This window comes from Canis lupus, chromosome 11 (assembly GCF_048164855.1).
Source record: "Canis lupus baileyi chromosome 11, mCanLup2.hap1, whole genome shotgun sequence".
Lineage (NCBI taxonomy): Eukaryota > Metazoa > Chordata > Mammalia > Carnivora > Canidae > Canis > Canis lupus.
Genome location: NC_132848.1, coordinates 24,307,242 through 24,326,696, shown reverse-complemented (window position 1 = coordinate 24,326,696; position 19,455 = coordinate 24,307,242). Strand labels below are relative to the sequence as shown.

General features: G+C 47.4%; 1 protein-coding gene across 1 annotated transcript in view; it reads left to right on the top strand.

Moving 5' to 3' along the window:
* Positions 1–16,318, top strand: part of SAMM50 (SAMM50 sorting and assembly machinery component) — a 34,607-nt gene extending 18,289 nt beyond the window's left edge. Inside the window, exons 11-15 of the mRNA XM_072843604.1 lie at positions 1,188–1,258; positions 3,760–3,827; positions 8,409–8,555; positions 9,212–9,353; positions 16,121–16,318. Coding sequence (XP_072699705.1) covers positions 1,188–1,258; positions 3,760–3,827; positions 8,409–8,555; positions 9,212–9,353; positions 16,121–16,166 — 474 coding nt within the window. The 3' untranslated portion in view covers positions 16,167–16,318. The remainder of the gene's footprint in view (positions 1–1,187; positions 1,259–3,759; positions 3,828–8,408; positions 8,556–9,211; positions 9,354–16,120) is intronic.
* Positions 16,319–19,455: the final 3,137 nt, after the last annotated feature.

Below are 19,455 nucleotides of genomic sequence, written 5' to 3'. Positions count from 1 at the left end.
CTCAGCTATTTCTCATTTCCCTAAAGGACTAGGCTCTTACTTCCAGGCTTGCACTTTGTTCTCTGCTGGCTGTAAGTCCCTTCTTTCAGCTGTTCCCTGGCCCCTCGTTCCTTGCCTTTTTAAGACTTCGGCATAGGCGATCTCCTATAGGCCTCCTCTGACCTCCCAGACCAAGGTCAGGGCTCCTGCACTGTGCTCTCAGTTCCTGTGCTTTTGTCCAGGTATCGCTCTTCATGCACCCACTCACCTACCCATCCACCCACCACATCTATATCGGCTGCCCAGTACTGCCTGGGCGTTAAAAATACCTCAGTAAGTAAAACAGTTCCCACTCCCTCACAGACTAGTGAAGGGAGACCCATGAGTAAGCAGCAAGCACGTGTGTATATACAGTTTAGCAGGTAGCAAATGTAACAAAGAATAATAAAACAGAGTAAAGATAAAATGGCCCAGATGGGGTGCTGTCTTATTTAAGATGGTCCAGGAAGGCATCTGCAGTGGGGCAGCACAGCCCAGAACAAAGCAAGGAAGCCAGCCGTAGGCTCTCTGGGCAGGAGCTATGGCACTGCCAGGACGAGCCAGGGGGCTGCCATGACTGGACAGAGTGAGGAGGAGGGACGGCGCAGAGAGGACAGAGGTCGCATCAGATGGTAGAGGACTTTGGGCACCGTATTGAAACTAGTTTCTGTTTGGAGGGAGGCCCAGTGTGGCATGACCGTCAGGGCATATGGGGGCACCTGTAGGAAATGGGAAGCACTGCTGGCAGCTCTCCAGGCCTGCTAGAGATGGGGGGCAGATGTAAAGGCGCCACTGTCCCCTCGCCAGATGAGGTGTGTCTCCCACTGTGCCCAGCCTCGCTCTTCGTGGAAGGGGTGGGGCTGCCCTCTCTGGGATGGAAGCCAAGGGAGCCATGCCTTGCTTGGGCTTTGGGCTTGTGTTTGCTGGTGTTTGCTATGTCTTCATGTGAAATTTGAAGTTGCAGGTTTTTAAAGTACCCACAAAACACTGTCAGCTGTAGCTCTCCAACCCCACAATCAGATGTTCCTGGTCTGTCGCCCCTGCGCTCTGCCCCAGAGCTCTTTGCCAGTGCCACGCCTGCAACCAGATCTCCGTGCGGTGGCCGCCCGCTGATGCTCATCGCAGGGAAGGGGCACTGAAGAAACGGTTGTCTGTCTGTGTTTCCATAGGTTTTTTCAACATCTCTCTGGGGTGGGGTGTTGGTGCCCATTGGTGATAAACCATCAAGTATTGCGGACAGGTAAGGAATAGCAAGTGAGTGGGTGACTTGCACATGCTTGTCTTTGGCTCTTTTTGGTTGGTTCTTCATAAGTTATTTTAGAAAAGCATAACTAGGAGAGCAAATATTTCAAATTTTACTTCAGTTTTTATGTTTCAGGTAACTGGTAACTATTTCAGGTTACGAGTTAACTTCGTAATATTAAAAATCTTACATTCCCTTTTGAGAATGAAAGAATACAGTTCATACGCATCACCAAAATATAAAGACAGAAAAACATTTAAGGAAATTTAAAAAAATCCTGCTCAAGGATAAGCAGAGTTAAACACTTGGGACTATTTCCTTTGAGTCTGTTATTTGTGGATGTGTGCTTTTGTGTGTGTATACATACATAAAATTATATATATATGTATATTAAGTTGTTGATATACTGTAACTTACAGACACTTTTGTGTTTCCTCTGCTTTTGATTTTTTAACTTTTTAAAATTTCATTTTAAAGATCTTATTTTTAAGTAATCCCTATACCCAGCATGGGGCTTGAACTCAGAACAGTAGCACTCCACCCACTCAGCCAGCCAGGCACCCCTGTGTTCTCCTTGCCTTTTAAAAAGGTTTAAGGAAAAAACAGAGTAAACCCATTCACCAAGTCATGAGAAATTGTTTAAAAGCTGCATTTTAATTTTTCATTATTTGCATATAAGCAACCTCGTGAAACATACGACTTTGTAAAGTGTTATTTATTTTCTAAGGAAAGATTCCTAAATGTGGAATTACTGTCTCAAAAAAATATGAACATTTTTTAAAGCTTATAGAGAATGTTGCTGGAGACTGCTTTTTAGAATGCTTATGGTAATTTATACTCCTATCAGCAGAGTATGAAATTGTTGCTTTGAAATACTAATAATTGTTCATGAGGGCAAGAGACTTTTTTTTTTAACATTGCATTGGTTAAAATGTTTTAGTGTAAACTAGTTTAGCCTAGTTTTTGGATACTGTTCGGAAATATAAAAAATTTTAATTTGTAAGGTCTGGGAGCTAACACTTTCACCTCTCCGAATTTAATTTGCAGAAATACATTTATAAATGTGTAGGAGGTTTATGTACAAGGCTGTCCATCGTAGCATTGTTGATAATAGCAAAACTTTGAAAACTGCAAGACAGAAATTATTAAATTCAAATATGGCCATTCTAAAGAGACTGCAGTGATTAAAAAGAACGAGGTAGATGTCTACAAGTTAAAATTGGCAGGTGCTCACAGTTAGCGGATTGCTCTTGGATCAGGGGCAAAAGCTCCCGTGTGTATGTGTTTGCATGAATAACACCAAAGGTCTTGAGGGTCAACCACCAATCCAGTGATAGCAGTCAGCTCTGGAGATTGGGATGGATCTGGGTGGATGAGGGAGGGGGAAAGGACTTCTTGCTTTTTATGCTTCCTGGTTCATCTTAATTATTTCCAAAGAGTATGTGCGAGTTATCATTTGTTGAAAAAAGCAAATGGAGCTTGCTGTTTGTTTCCATAATTAAGGGGGCATTCAGAAAGGCGTTGCTTAGAAATCCCAAATGTTAATGTGGCAGCCCCATTAGAAAGAGTACACACCACTTCGCTTGTTATTTTACTTCATTATTCAGTACTTAGCATGGTCTAGAGTTGGCTTCTGATAAGGTGTTAGGTTTCACAGAAAGTGGATGGAGTTTCTAAGTAATTTTTAATTCATACCTTTAATTTTGTTCAGTTAGTGTTTAAGAGATTGTGATAACCCAGTCCATTAGGAATATGAGAGCAATTCATTTTTTTTAATTGTAATAATTTTTTTCTGATATACAATCACTGTAGAAAATATTAAAAACATTTAGAGTAACAATAATTGTTTTGTTCTGTTTTCTTCTAGCATTATTTTCCTCTTTTTGTAAAATTGAGATCATACTGTTATATAATTTTTATTTTGCTTTTCTTTTTTTTTAAGATTTTTATTTATTTATTCATGAGAGACATAGAGAGGCAGAGACACAGGCAGAGGGAGAAGCAGGCTCCCCACGGGGAGCCCAATATGGGACTCGATCCCAAGACCCCGGGATCACATGAGCCAAAGGCAGATGCTCCACCACTGAGCCACCCAGGCATCCCTTATCTTGCTTTTTTTTTAGACTTAATATTTTATGTGAGCACCTAGGAGGCTGTTTTGCAACAGAGCTGTTACATAATGAATTCTCATAGATAACAGATAATTCCTTTATAATGGACAGTCCACATGTCCCTCTTTTCTAAAGAAGGATCCTTATTTTGCCTTTTATCTCACTTACATTCCCCAAAAGTTTGAAGTGTTTAGATTCTGGTTTAGATTGTTATGAAAGTCACCTTACCTTCTATGCACTTCCCAATCCTTAAAAGTTTTGCCATGTGACAATGTCGACGACAATCCAGTATCAAACATGAGCCTCACTTGTGTGCTTTCTGCACTTTCACTGGATTTTGTAGGTTTTCACTGGTGGCTTTCTTCTGACATCTGCCTTCTGTTGTAGGTTTTACCTTGGAGGACCGACCAGTGTGCGCGGGTTCAGCATGCACAGCGTTGGGCCACAGAGTGAAGGTCAGTCTTTCTGCCATTAGACCACCAAGCCGAAGTTTCATATCTCATTTGTGAAAGCATATACTCTAGACTCTTGAACGACAGAATGGGGAAGAGGTTGGGGCACCAAGCCCCCACTCCTCAACCTCACAGTTGAAAACCTGAGTGTCATTTTTGTCTTTCCAAACACTTAGCTACCAATAGCCTACCGGAAGCCTCACCAGTAACATGACCAGTTGACACCAGTTCTGAAGGTTGTATGTATCATACAGTATGTTCTTACAATGAGGTGAGCTGGAGAAAAGAACGGTTCACAGAGGGTTGTTCAAGGGTAACTAAGCTTGTTTCCGTTACCACAGTAATAGATGTCTGTATTTCACCACCACAGAATTAGCACCCCACAGAGCATTTATCACATGGCAGGCACGGACAGATACATGTTGAGCGAACTGTAGGAAAATGAGAAAATATAAGCAAAAAGTGCCCGGCACTGACCTCTGATCCCACTGCCCAGCGACGATACATGGGAGCATTTGTTGTTTAAGCAAGCATGCCTCTCTGCTTGCGTTTGGTCCATTTGCCTACCGTGTGCTGACCTGCTTCTCCCACCGCCCTCAGTAACAGAAATGAAAAAGATTTTTACAGGAATGAGTACTTCATCATTTTTTTTTTCATCATTTTTAATGACAGTTTATTTCATCTTCTTGACATACTGTAACTTTTCTAAAGTAATAGATTTTGATTTTGAGAGCAGTTTTAGGTTTACAGGAAAGTTGGGCAGAAGGCTCCGAGTTTCCATGTACACTGCCCTAGCATCCTCGATGATTGGCGTCACGTTAGGCCCACTGGTAGCAGTTGGTGCGTTAGTATTCACTGCATCCTGTAGTTCACGCTCGGGCTCACTCTGTGCTTTGCAGTTCCCTGGGTTCTGGCAAATGCGTGTGGCCTGGACCTACCGTTCCAGCACCCTACAGATTCCCCGGCTGCACCGTCCACCAGGGTCCACTTCCTCCTCCCTCCTCCCTCCCCCGCCCCATGCCTGACAGCCCCAAGCTGTTTCCTCTCCGTGGTTGGAACCATCCAGTGTGTGCCCCTTTCAACCTGGCCTCTCTGAGCAACATATGGAAGGTTCCTCTGTGTCTTTTACAGCATGAAGGCTCATGTCTTTTTTAAAATTTAATTAAATTTATTTATTTGAGAAAGAGAGCACAGCAGGGGGAGTGGCAGAAGGAGAAGCAGACTCCCCACCAAGCAAGGAGCCCAGTGAAAGGCTCCATCCCAGGACCCTGGGATCATGAGCTGAGTCGAAAGCAGATGTTTAACCAACTGAGCCACCCAGGCGCCCCAGCTCATGTCTTTATATCACTGAACAATATTCCATTATGTGACTGCCACCGTCTGCTTATCCATTCACCTAGGGGAGGGTATCTCAGTTGCAAGACATCCAATTTTTGGCAATCATGAGTAAAGCTGATATAAACATTCACGTGCAAGTTTTTGTTTGGACATAAGGTTTCATCTGGGGAAATAGCAATTAGAGCAGTTGCTGGAACGTATGATAAAGCTGTGTTATCTTTGTAAGAAATTGCCAGGCTGTCTTCCAAAATGGCTGTACCATTTTGCATTCCCGCCAGCAGTGAATCGGAGAGAGAAAAACTCTGTCGTTTTTCATGGCTGCATATTTCATCTTGTTGCCAAATTGTAGTCTTTTTTAAACCAAATCCCAAATGTTGGACATTTAGGCTTTCTTTTTTCTTATGATCATAAAGCAGTGTATCTGTGAATAACCTAACTGAATCTTTGTGCTCATCTCTAAGTTTTACTTTATAATGTAAAGTCTAGATGTGGAATCCCTAGATCAAAGGATTTTGAACATTTTGAAGCTTTATGTTGCTCTCTGGAAAGCCTGTTTCAATTACTCCTGTTTCCTGGACCCCTCTCTGACACTTGACATTCTATCCGAGGCGTTTCCACATGTTATTAAAATCTTCAAAAACATCATTTAGGGTTGCCAGGTGGCTCGGTGGGTTGAGTGACTGTCTTTGGCTCAGGTCATGATCACAGGGTCTGGGGAGCCTGCTTTTCTTTCTCCCTCTGCCCCTCCTCCTGCCTCATGCTCTCTTTCTGTCAAATAAATAAAACCTTTTTAAAAAACCCACATCACTAAAATGTTTGCATGTCATTCCATTATAAAATATTCTACCCTGATTTTCTGACCTTTTGTTCTTTTAACAAAATCTTTGCTGTTTCCATTTCTTATTACTGTAAATAATGACTGTCTTGTGCATAATTTTTGTGCATAATACACATCCTTGCCACTTGTCTCTAGAGTACTTTATTAGTGTGTCATTTTTTTTAAAATTTTTTTTATTTATTTATGATAATCACAGAGAGAGAGAGAGAGAGGAGAGAGAGAGAGAGAGGCAGAGACACAGGCAGAGGGAGAAGCAGGCTCCATGCACCGGGAGCCTGACGTGGGATTCGATCCCGGGTCTCCAGGATCGCGCCCTGGGCCAAAAACAGGCGCTAGACCACTGCGCCACCCAGGGATCCCAGTGTGTCATTTTTTTAAAAGAGAAGTAAAACATTAGGGATAGTCTTGTTCTTTTTTTGTTGTAAGGAAGTATTATATAGTGCCTGTATGGAAGTTTAAGAGTCTACCACATGCCTGAAAATTAAAACACAATGATATTCCCCTTAGTACCCTATTAGGCAGGCCATCGGTGAGATACTATGGACAGGAATGCAAATTGCATGACTTTTCATGAAAGCAGTTTGACAGTGTATATCAATCAGGAACCTAAAATATGCAAAGACTAATAATAATAGCTCCATTCTGAACACTAGAAGCCCAAATGCCCATTGACACTAGAGTGGGCAAATAAATGGTCTCCTCACACTGTGGACTGTTCTATAATGAGGAGGGTGAGCGAGTTAGAGCTGCTGGCTGAATACAACATAAATGAGCCTCAGAAACGTGCAAGACCAGTAGCAGCAAGGCCAGACCCAGAGGAGGCTTCAGGTGTGATTAGATCCATGTAAAATTTAGGGATGGGCTAGAGTGATCTGTGCTGCTGGCCAGCAAGGGAGTGGTTAGCGAGGAGAGCAGAGCGTTCTGGGGGCTACATATGCTTGTGTCTCCAGTCCCTGGAGGGGAGTTACCGAGCAGTTTACTTCAGATGTGTATATTTTTCTTTATGGAGATTATACTACAAGACAAGGCTTTAAATACATGTGTGTGTGCAAGGAGACTCGTGACGGCTGATGTCTGCTCTCAAGAAAATAGCAACATGACAGTAGACGAGGATTAGGTAAGCATGGTCCACATGTGATTGATTATTCAGGCATCTAAATCACATTTCCAAACAATAGAAGGTATTAGATGAAAGTGCTTACAACATATTAAATTATTAAACCAGCTTTTTAAAAGCAGGACTGAGATATATATCTATGGACCTATGTACGCGATGACTCACATTTTATTTCTCAATTATTCATCACAGTTCACTGGATGAAAGACACGAGAAATGTTATCTCTGAATAGGAGAAATTAATGGATATTTTCCTTTTTTTTATACTTTCCTTTTACTTACCAGATTTTCTACAATGAATATATATCCCTTTTATGACCAGAGTAAAATGTGTTATTTAAGAGGTGGGCAGTTACTAGGAAATGAAAAGCAAACACAACCGACCTGTTACTTGTATGTTTTTGTTCCCTCTAGAACTTTGATACTAAAACAGAGATTGAGGAGATGGCTGGTCTTGATGTGAACAAGCAGCTTATTCTTTGAGGTTAACCTTGGAGACAACTCACTTTTCTTTTTTATGATCTGTCATTTTGTATTAACAAATACTAAGACACTTTCCAAATAGGATTTTGCAACAAAGTATAAACATTCAGGGCTATTTTTGTTTTGTTGATTTAGTTTTATAGCTATTTGTAGTTAAAATGGAATGGATAGAAGCATTTTTTAGAAATAATATGTTTAAATACTCAGCAGATAGTCTTGAGTTTTGGCAAAAGTAACCATGGGCAAAAATAGACAACAAACCCTACGTGGTCATGAACCTTCAAAAATGGGCCTCTTCCCTGGACACATTGAGCTGGAATGCTGCTTCCTTACCTGGTGGACAGTAGACATTCTGTGCCTTTTGACTGATAGCGTGTCCAGCCCTTTCTGGAAACTGTAGAGGCCCATTCTGCATTCTGTCACCCATCTTTTGGTCTTGAAATTGTTGCCAAGGAAACCGTTTCATCTGCCAGGTGGCCGTGATCTGGTCATCTGCAGTTGTGGAAAAGGCGACTTCCGTGAGTTCACTTGTTTTACTCCAAGCATTTTACAGCTTTGATAAATTTGTAATTGCATTCTTTTCTAAACTACACTAGCATTTTTCCCCCTAAAGCTTATAAAAGGAACCAGGCAAAAAAGAAAGACTTTAAAGTGAGGCTGACATCAGGAGTTAGAAGAGCCACCACTCAGAGCCTGAGCCCTCCGTGTTCTGCACACAGCACACGTCTCCCTTGTAGAGTGTGTGGAACTTCAATGTGATTCTGAATCTGAGAGCTTCTGTTTTGTTCTGCACCTCTTCCTTGTCCAGGAGACTACCTGGGTGGAGAAGCATACTGGGCCGGCGGTCTGCACCTGTACACCCCACTGCCTTTCCGGCCAGGCCAGGGTGGCTTCGGGGAGCTCTTCAGAACACACTTCTTCCTCAATGCGGGGAATCTCTGCAACCTCAACTACGGTAAGCCCAGGGCTGCTTAGAGACTGTCAGGGCACAGTTGCTTTTGTGTTTAAAGTACAGCACCTGTTATATTACAGAGTCTTTACTTATAGAGATGTGCCTTACTTTAAAAAAATTTTTACAACACTTGATAAAGGTGCTCAGAGTGAAGGTGTTGAATGAAACACACAAAATAGTATTTTGCAACAAAGTAAACATTCAGGGCTATTTTTATTTGTTTTCTTATTGATTTAGTTTTATAGTTATTTGTAATTTAAATGGAATGGATAGGAGCATTTTTTTTTTAAAGATTTTATTTATTTATTCACGAGAGAGACACAGAGGCAAAGACACAGGCAGAGGGAGAAGCAGGCTCCCTGCGGGGAGCCCGATGCGGGACTTGATCCCAGGACCTCAGGATCACGACCTGAGCCAAAGGCAGACGCTGAACCACTGAGCCACCCAGGTGCCCCAGGAGCATCTTTTAAAAATAATATGTTTACTACTCTCAGTGGATGCTCTTAAGTTTTGGCAAAAGTAACCTTGGGCAAAACAGACAATAAACCCTAAGTGGTCATGAACTGAAGGCCACACAGCAAAGAAGAGAGCCAGGGCTTGCGTGAGGACAGCTTATGTGAGGGGCTTCCTACTGTTGGTCACATCTTCTCTCTTTTCAGGGGAGGGCCCCAAGGCTCACATTCGGAAGCTGGCTGAGTGTATTCGCTGGTCTTACGGTGCCGGGATCGTCCTCAGACTTGGCAACATTGCTCGGCTGGAACTTAATTATTGTGTTCCCATGGGCGTGCAGAAGGGTGACAGGTAGGTGCCAGGGTTCTTCCCCACAGTTACATTGTACCACCTAGAAGTTGTGTTTTGTTGTGAACACGGTTAAACATTTTGTCAGTAGCCTGTAAGAATCAAGATTTTAGGAGAAATTGAATACTTAGCAAAAGAATGAAAAAATATTTTCTTCCATTGGATTTTTCTCCATTCATTTTGGAGGATGAATATGACGTGTTCCCACTCCCCACCTCTCTCTCTTTGTACTCACTGTGGCCAAATAATGGCAGCTCCTGCATGGGTCTGGCTGGAGGAATTGAGGTATTATTGATCCTGCTTGTTAAATATGGAATGAGGTGTTTCTGGTGACCAGGTGACGTTGCAGGCCAAGAACTCAGAATTGGATTGGACAAGGCTTTGCTCCTGGCCACAGAGGACTTGTTCTCCAGCACCTTCTCTGGGGAGCAGAGGAACCTGCCCTCTTGGCCTTTCTCTAGTAGTCCTCTTAATGAGCAAGGTTTGCTAAATACTATGTGGATGGGGATGGCATGAGGCCATTTACAGTTACAGAAATTAATTCCATCTCTTTCTTAGTGTGTATAGTATCCGTTGTATACATTTTGTGAAATCCAGAAGTGTGGTCTTGGTCTGTCTTAGGTGAGGCTGCTCTAACAAAATACCACAGACAGGGGGCTTAAACTACAGACATTTAGGTCTGACAGTTCTGGAGGCTGGAAGTTCACGATCAAGGTGCTGGCCGTGTGACAGCTCTCTTCCTGGCTTGTGGATGGACCCTTCTTTCTGTGTCCTCACATGGTGAAGAGAGAGCAAGCTAGCTCTCTGATGTCTCTTTTTATAAGGACAGTAGCCCCACCATGGGGACCCTGCCTTCATAATGTCATCTAAACCTAGTGAACCCCCAAAGGCCTCACCTTCAAATACCATCTCATGGTTAGGGCTTTAACATGAAGTTTAACATGAAGTTTATGGAGACATAAGCATTCCACCCCTAACAGTGTTTATATCCTCTCGTTATTTTCATGCTAATACATTCAGGACTCTAGGCTGTATTTTTTTCCTCTGTCATTTGTCTACAGTTACTTGGCCATTGAGTGGTGCTGTCTGAGACTCAGGCATGACGTTGGAGTTTGTCCTAGTTTAAGGAAAAACAGTACTGGTTTTACTCCCACCATCTTCTGCTTCAGTGTGGTAGGTGGTGGTACTTTTTCAAGGGTAGCCACTTTCACAGGCTTTTAAGAACGCACCAGTTCTTAGGATCTGTCATCCAGATTCCTTACAGTTACCCGGTCAGTAGCATCTGCTCCTCAGTCTACCTGGGAGGCTGATTCTGGCTGTGGGGCTGCCCTGGCTCCCGGGGATGTTGGAACCCTTCCTTCCAGTGCCCCACAGCCAGCAGCTGCTCTGATGACTGTTAACTCTCCTCCAGCCTGTGCCTGTTCTCCTCACAGCCAGGGCTGGAAAGGGTCTAGTTGCACAGGCTGTCTGTGCAGGAGCCCAGCTGTCCAGGCGTGGGTGCCAGCTCGGCCACTCTGTGACTGTGTGACCCAGGGTGAGTGACTCAACTGCTTCGGGTCTTAGTCTTTGTGCCCAGAGAATGGGCGCTAGCAACCACGCCTGAATGAATTCATGCATGTGAAGCACTTGGAACAGTGCTCGGCATTTTGTTGGTAAATGTTGGTTCCTGCTCCTGCTATTGCTCCTGGTGGACTCTCAGTGGCCTTTTTCACATAGGAAACAAAGCAAGTTCCCTTTGGAGACATTTCCCTCCACTATGCATGGGCTGCCTCCTGGCTGTGTTTGAGACACACTACAGGTGGGATTTTGTTTCCCAATTTCAGAGATAATGAAATGTGAAAACAGGCATTTTTCTCCTAGAACAAGATTGGTGCATTAGGTAACTTTTTAGCAGACTCCTCACGCCTTTACAGTCTCGGGTAAATGAACATAGTTTTGCAGGCTGCTTTCTGCAAAGCCATATTCACACCCTCCAAGTGCTAATTGGGAGCCCCAGAGGGGCAGGTGTCGAGCCCATACCCACACCAGGATGAAGTCACTTGTGGGTGCTGAAGCCACCTGAGCCTGTGCTTCTCAAACTGTAACGTGCCTCCGACTCCCCCGGGCGTGGTCCTCTGGACCCTGCATTCTTAACGCATTCCCTTGATGAGGACCAGCCACGCTCTGAAGGAGACTGACTCTGGGTCTCTTCTGAGGGCAATCACAATGTTTTGTGAAGGGAAGGCGATCACTGGCGTTTATTGAACACTTACCTTGTGTGAGACGCCCTGCTAAGGACTTGATGTTATCATGGAAGCCTCCCAACAGCTCTGTGCAGGGAGAGTCACCCCTTTCTCAGATGAGGACAGCGAGCCTTGGTGCAGGGGCTGTGGTCAGCTCAGCAGCAGGACCAGGCCTGCCTGGGGCCAAAGCTTGCACCCTTTCGCCTGTAACCAAAACTTGCAAGCACGGAGCACCAAGCCTCCACCTCCCTCTTCTGAGAGCCCAGGTGGATGTGAAAACACACCATTCCTTCCCCACGCTGCTTTTTCTGCACCTCAAGTATTAATTGCAGAAAGATGAAAATCACGTGTTCCTTCTTCATTTTGGAAGGTCTTCTTATTCAAACGAATTCTATATGCACTTTCCTGTCTCAAAGATTGTATAGCGTGTGTCCGTGATGATCGATTTGGATTAACTGTGTTAATATTAGTGCAAGTTATGTAAGTAAATACATCCTAAGTATTTATTACAAAGAAAACTAGAAGTTTTTAGCTGTAGCTGTGTTGTCTGTGTCACCGAATGATCATCCACCACCGAGAGAGCTGACTGCTTCCCTCTCAGCCGCAGATGTGGGGCCATGTGGCCAGCCCTGCTCTGTCTCTCCCCCACACCGGCCATGTGACTTGGGCAAGTCCCTGGGGCTGTAGGCCTCCTCTCCTTCCACTCAGCCTGCCTGCTGGAGTCACCATGGCCGCAGTGTTGTTCAAGGCCACTGGATGTCACTGTGCTCCGCGGATCCATCACCCAGCTCAGGAGCCCTGAGTCTTTCCCTGTATTCACAAAATCTTTACAGAGAATGCTTCCTTCTGCTCACCTTTCAGCTTTGCCTCTCTCTAAATTGAAAAAATCTGTTTCAGAGATGAATTTCAAATGTGGTTTCTTCTGGAAGGCAGAAGCGTACTGTGCACATGACATTTAAAGACCGGAATAGAAGGAGGCTCCCCAGCCCTCTAGCCATGGAGCGGCTCTGCTTCATGACCTGAGCGTGGTGATTGCAGCAAATGCTTTCTGTGTCCAGTGTCCCCTGCATGGGGTCAGCCTGGTTACCCTTGAATGTGAAACTTGCTTTTACTCTGTGTGTGGCTTTGTTTGAAGTTTTATCATAAAACTGGGAATTTTGTAAAGTTTGGGTAATATTGTTAGAATCTTATTTTCATTTCTGAAATTAGTAGCAGGACAGAGGAGTATGTGTGTGTGAATCACCTGTAGGTTCCCCCCCACACACACACTCTTAATGCAGATGCTCTCTAGTTAGGATTTTGGACCTTTACACAAATGGAACTAGCTTTGAAATGCTGGCTAGATTTTGTAGTGGAGGTGATTCAGGGCAGGCCCTGTTGTCTGAAGCCTAACTGTTCTGTCGCTCTGTGCTCACGGAGTGCAGCCTCAGGAGACTGAAGGACAAACGAGGCCGGCTCCTGAGAGCCACTCACCGTGAGTCAAGGGAAGAGGAGAAAGAGGCTCATCTTGCCCAGTGAGGGCTGGTGAGGCCTTCCTGGGGAACATGGTTTCTGGGCTGGAGCTTCCTGACTTGGACGGCTGGGGACTTGCTGGGGAGGGCACTCTGGGCTGCAGAAGACCCGGACCCAAGGTGTGCAGGCACGACAAGCGAGGGGCACGTGGACTGTCATTTTATAGGAGCAAAAGGGAGGTTTGGGGAGGCTCTTGGTCCCAGTCACTCGCACCTTCCATCATTTCTGGCCATTTCACTTCGGGCACACACCCAAGGTCTTTGAGTTCTGGCCCTTGTCTGCCCTGTCCTCTGCCGGGTTTCCTAGCCCCAGCAGCACCTGGTGTCCCTGAGTGACCGCTGGGGGACCGTGTGCAGGGTCTGAGGGCCTAGCAGCAGGAGGGTGTGACTTCCATGGAGTCCCCGTGGTGACCCTCATGGTGCGGAGCAGAGCAGGAGGCAGTGGAGGGCGCACAGCAAGGCCTGTTGGGGACCCTCCTGGTGGGAGGGGGTCCTGGAGAGACCTGGAGGACCTCTGAGGTGGACACACGATGGAAAGATAGGTGTTTCAGTGATACTGCCTCATGGCTCCTGCCTTGTGTAATGCTGAGACATTTGTGTTGCTAGCAGGCACCTTTTCTTCACTGTGCTCCTACGAGCCTGTGCTTGCAGGGCATTCGGTCTCTTTACAGATGGGAGAAAATGACCCTTGTCGGAATGCCCCCTGGTTCCTGAATCACATGAGCTGGGGGGCTTGGCTGACTTTGTCTCCTGGCCTATTTTTGGGCATTTTTCTCAAGAATGAAAGCAGTCATGGACCTGATGGTGTAAAATAGAGAAATCCTTTAGATTCAAACAGAACTTGTACAAATGCAGCCCTGCTTTTGGTTGTAGGTCTTTGCCTTTCTAAGGATTTTGTCATGGTTTTACCAGAGGTCACCAAGTACTGCCACCATCCCTCCTGGCTGGAGCACTCCTGCTACTGCAGGCAGCCAGGGAGCACTTCTGTCCTTCAGGGAATCCGAGCAATGGGGACAGTGGCCCACCTTGAATCTCTTAATATCAGGTGTTTTACGCCATCACCCAGAGGTCAACAAAGAGAAACTTCCTGCTGGTTTTCATACGCTATCAACCCTGAAATTGGGCAAGGGCACAGGCTATGACAGTAAAATTAGCAAGTTTCCTCTGAATGTAGGAGCTTTTTTTTTTTTTTTTTTTTTTCCTTAATTTTTAAGTAATCTCTACACCCAGCATGGGGCTTGAACTCACAATGCTGAGATCAAGAGTTGCGTGCCCAGGACGCCTGGGTGGCTCAGTGGTTGAGTGTCTGCCTTCCTCTTAGGTTCATGATCCCAGGGCCCTGGAATCGAGTCCTGCATCGGGCTCCCTGCAAGGAGCCTGCTTCTTCCTCTGCCTGTGTCTCTGCTTCTCTCTGTGTGTGTCTCATGAATAAATAGATAAAATCTTAAAAAAAAAAAAAAAAAGCAAAGAGTCACATGCTCCATTGACTGAGCCAGCCAGGCTCCCCTGAAGGAGCCATTCTTGTGTCCAGGTTTTCTGGAAATTGTCCACAACTTGCAAAGATGCTATGTTCCACAATGCACCTGTCAGCTGCTGTTTGGGATTCAGAATGCCCTTCTTCCTTGATGCTTATGCCTCTGGGGGCTGATGTCCCCGGGCCAGGCCACAGACATCTGCGGTCCAGCCCCTGGGCACAGCCCCCGGGTGGACAGAGTGGGAGTCTGCCCCTACCATGCACCAGGCTTCTTGATTCACAGTGCACTGCATCCCTGTGGCATCAGCAGTCCCGCTGCCAGCTGTGGCCCGGGGGCTCTCATTCTGGGGGTAGCGGGGCTGTGGCCCAGGCCTCCATGGAGGCAGGAGGCCCGCGGGTGCTCTTGCATCCAGGCCCAGGGGCCCGCTCTCCTCCTCCTGCTGGGACTGGAGCCTCACCACTCATCCTGCTTGTTTGTCTGAATGTGAGCTTGGTGCCCTGTCAGCGGCACATGGAGTAAGACCCACAGAATAAAACCCTAGGGCATCAGTGGGTCACCAGGATTGTAAGTAGCGTGATTCCTTTGCACCCTTCCTTTTCCTGGGTCAGGGGCAGGTGCTAAGAAGTGGCAGGGGGACCCCTGAGGGGCAGTGATGCTGTCGTGGTCCAAAGCCCCCGGAAGCCTGCTGGGGTCTGGGCTGGCCCAGGTTCTGCCCCCCTCCTGGCCCCCTTTCCATCCTCCTTGTTTCTCCTACTCCGTCTTCCCTCCCTCTGCACCCTCCCTGTCCTCCTTGTCCCCTCTTCCTTCTGGGTCCTCCCACCACTCCTCCTCCCTTCTCAGTCCCCTAGCCCCCTCCTCTGTCTACCCACTCCTTTGGACCCCCTGCCCTCCTCCATCCCCCCTGCCCACTCCTCTGTCCCCCTCCTCCTCTGTCCTCCTCCATCCTCCCCCCCCACTTCTCCACCCTTCCATCTCTACCCCTCCCCCCCACCCTTCCCAACCCCACTGGGTGCTGTGGTTTGCCAGGTGCACAGCCACCTCTGTTGCTTCCAGCCAGGACACTTCTCTTGTCACTGCTCTGCTCTGCACAGAAAGTCTCTTATAACTTGCTCCTTGCCTGTTAGCCTTAGAAATAAACACAAAACTATGGGATTTTTTCTCTCGGGTTTTTATTGTTCATAACATTTCTTTCCTGGGTCCTTTTCTTTTTGTCACTTGAGTCAGAATTAGGGGAATGTAAAGTAGGTGGGGAGGGAGCAATAAAGGGGGCCCTGTGTCCCCATGTGTCACGGTGTTTCTGTCCTCCAAAGGCTGGTTCTTAAGTCAGCAAAGGAAGAAGCCATAGGGCTGGCGGATAGGGATGGGCAGAAGGAGCAGAGGGCTACAGGCGAGGCACCTGGGATGCAGGGAGAGCCAGGCTGCGGGGGCCGGCTCCCAGAGAGGCCGGTGCTGGAGGCAGGGCTGCCTGCAGGCTTGGCGAAGGGAGGCGCCCGCTTGTGGGCTTGTGATGATGGGGGTGAGCAGAGCAGCCAGTGTTGATTTTCTGCCCTTTGCTCTTTTAGGACATGCGATGGTGTCCAGTTTGGAGCCGGGATAAGGTTCCTGTAGCCGACACATGTGCTCTGGACCCTGCAGGAGGAGCCCTGGGACTGGGGTGGCATGAGTCACTTGGTGCCACGTGCCCTCTCGCCAAGTAAACACGTCCTTGCCATCCTCTGCAGGCCTGGTGGGAAACCACGTCAATAAATTTTAAAGACAAACAGAGGCATCATGGATATGATTTGCTTTCCCCTGCTCTGTGTCCCACGCTGGCTTTTCCAGAGGACCACATGGAGGGGGCGGGACGTTTAAAGTTGCCATATGTTCTTCCGTGTGGACCGGCCAGATGGGAGGTCCCATCAGACAGCGCCCCGGTTGCTTTCCTCCCAGGCTCCTGGAGCTTCTGAGTCTGGGTCCCGTGCACCAGAACCGCTCTGCAGGGCCCCAGGGGAAGCCCAGGCCGCTGGCGGGGGGCATGGGGGCTCAGGCGGTGCCGAGATGGGGACCACGCTGGCGGGGGCTGCAGTCACAGTCTGGGGTTAGAGCGCTGTAATGTGGGTGGCTTGAGGAATCCTGTGTCGCGTTGGGGGCACTGAGGCAGAAAGGAAAATGTGTTCTTCAGAGGTGACAGTATTGATAAGATGCGTATATCAGCTCCCTGACGCTGCTCTAACAGATTACCACAAACCCAGCGGCTTAGAACCACACGCACAACCGTCTTGTGGCCTGGAGGTCAGGCATCCAGAAGGGCCTCACTGACATCACTGCCAGCGGCACTGTGTTCCTTCAGGAGGCTCCTGGGGAAAATCGTTTCCTGGCCTTGCAACTCCCAGGGGCCCCACATCCTGGGCTGAAGGTCCCGTCCTGTGTTTTCAAAGCCAGCTGCGGAGCATCTCCGAGTCTCTCTCTTCTTCCCTCCCGCTGCTTTTTCAGATCCTCGTGAGTACATTGGGTGCCCCTGGACAGCCCAGCTACTCTATTTTAAGATCAGCTACCTCATGTCACTCAGTGACCTTAATTCCCCCTTGTCATGTTATGTGATGGTCACAGATTCCAGGAACTGGAACACGGACATCTTTGGGGGGCTGTTATTCTTCTGCATGTACCTTGTATCTTCAAAGTGATATTTTCAGGATATACTTCGTTAGTCATGTGAAAAAAGTTTTGTTTTGCAAGTTAAACCTCCTTTGAATTCTTCCCATAGAAATGTCCAGGAAAAAAAAAAAAAAAGAAATGTCCAGGATTGCAGATGGTGCCTGGGTAATATTTTACTACTGGATTTTCCCCTCTGCTAGCTGGGGCTGAGTTCCTGTCACTTGCAGTCCTCCCTGGAACATGTTGTTTGTTGCCAAGTGAGCTTGGGTTTCAGGTGCCGCTTGAGGCCACGGCCCCATGTCATCCTGGGGCCAAGCTCTTGGGTGTCCCAAGGACTGCCTTGCCCCCATTGCCTGTGGGAACTCTGGGGATTTTGCAGAGAATATATAAGAAGCAACACAGCTTTACCTTTCTGATGAGTTGGGAACGTGGGGAAATATGCTCTTTCCCCTGAATTGCTTTATTGTTTACAATGTCACATTTATGCCTTTGGCAAAATAAGCCCATGCTGTAACACTGTCATGTTCAGACTGTAAATTAAGAACAGTAAAACCCGAATAATTCTCTCAGACGCTGTGACCTTTGAGAATTCATCTACCATGCCAGTGGAGAGCCCGAAGAAGTCATTTTTGAAAGGGTGCATGCCTCATCAGGCCCTGCCCGGGTCGCTGGCACCAGCCCTTAATTAAAGTGCACAGGCCCAGCTGTCGCTGTGCACAAGGGGTGGCGGTTGTTTGCACACGCTGCCCCTTCTCGCGGCTGCATGAAAACAGTGGAGGCGCTGGGTAAAAATGCAAAGTCTGTTCATTCCCAGGTGGAATTCAGTGGGCAGACTAGAGCCTGAAGCCACAAGCGCTTCACACAGTGCTTCCCGTGAAAGACCAGAAACCGGAGAAGGTTCGTTGTGGGAAGTAATTTTTCATAGCTACTATTTTAGGGCATCAGCTCTGATGGACAACCTGAAAAGCTAACAGAACCCTCCACAGAGTACCACCCTGCCTCCTCGTGCTACTCCATTTTTCTGTAAATACCTGCGTGTTCGGGACTGGAAAGGAGCTGGATGTTTCATTAACCTCTGCGGGGGGTGGGGGGGTAGGGGGCATGGGGCATGGGCCACAAAGCCCACTTCTCTGTTCTGACGGAGAACGCTGCTGCTTCCCCTGCTGGAAGCCTGCTGGGGCGGCCAGCTCCCACTTGTAACGAGGACACTAACTTTAGGGAGCCTGTTTTTCGCGGGCGGTGAGGCCACGGTGATGGATCACGTCCTCCTTTCCCGTGAACTTGTGGTCTCCGTGCACACGCTGAGTGACCTTTACACGCAGCTTCACCGGCAACATGCTCCCTGGGCAGCACCTGTGGCTCCTCGGGTGCCCATCGTGTCTGCAGATTTATGATCTAGCCAGGGAGCAGCCTGTTCTGCCAAGTGCTGCAGTTACTGGAACAGAGGACAGCCCCACAGGCCCCAGTGACGGGCAGCTGCCACCTGCACACTGGGTCACATTTCCCCTTCGCCGCTTCCTGCAGAGGCCCTGCCCTCCTCATAGATGCATCTCCATAAACCAAGAATTCTCTTCAATTTGTGGCTTTGCTTTATTTATTTATTTCTCTAAAGACCACATAAGCTCACCTCTGGGACGGTTAGATGTGTTCAAGTACACGGAAGGTTTAGAGGTCACCAGAGAGGAGAGGATTCCCTCGTCTAGAAAATAAGCAGAGAGCTGCACTTTATTTTAATACTTAGTTTTCTTTCTTTCTAAGATTTTATTTATTTATTCGAGAAACACAGAGACACAGGCAGCGAGAGAAGTAGGCTCCATGCAGGGAGCCCAATGTGGGACTCGATCTGGGGTCTCTGGGAACAGGCCCCCCCCCCCCCCCGCCGAAGGTGGCGCTAAACCACTGAGCCACCCGGGCTGCCCTAATACTTAGTTTTTCTAAAGCGGGCTCCACACCCATCGTGAGGCTTGACCTTGTGACCCCAAGATCAAGAGTCACTTGTTCCACCAACGGAACCAGCCAGAGGCCTCAGGAGAGCTGCGTTGTAAAGGAAGTGCTTAAGAGCAGGCAGCTGTGTTCCAAATTCACATCTCTAGCTTCTCTCAAAAAACTGGGTCTGGGGGACGCCTGGGGGGCCCAGTGGTTGAGCGTCTGCCTTCAGCCCAGGGCCTGATCCCGGGATCGAGTCCCATATCAGGGTCCCCGCAGGGAGCCTGCCTCTCCCTCTGCCTGTGTCTCTGCTTCTCTCTCTGTGTCTCTCATGAAT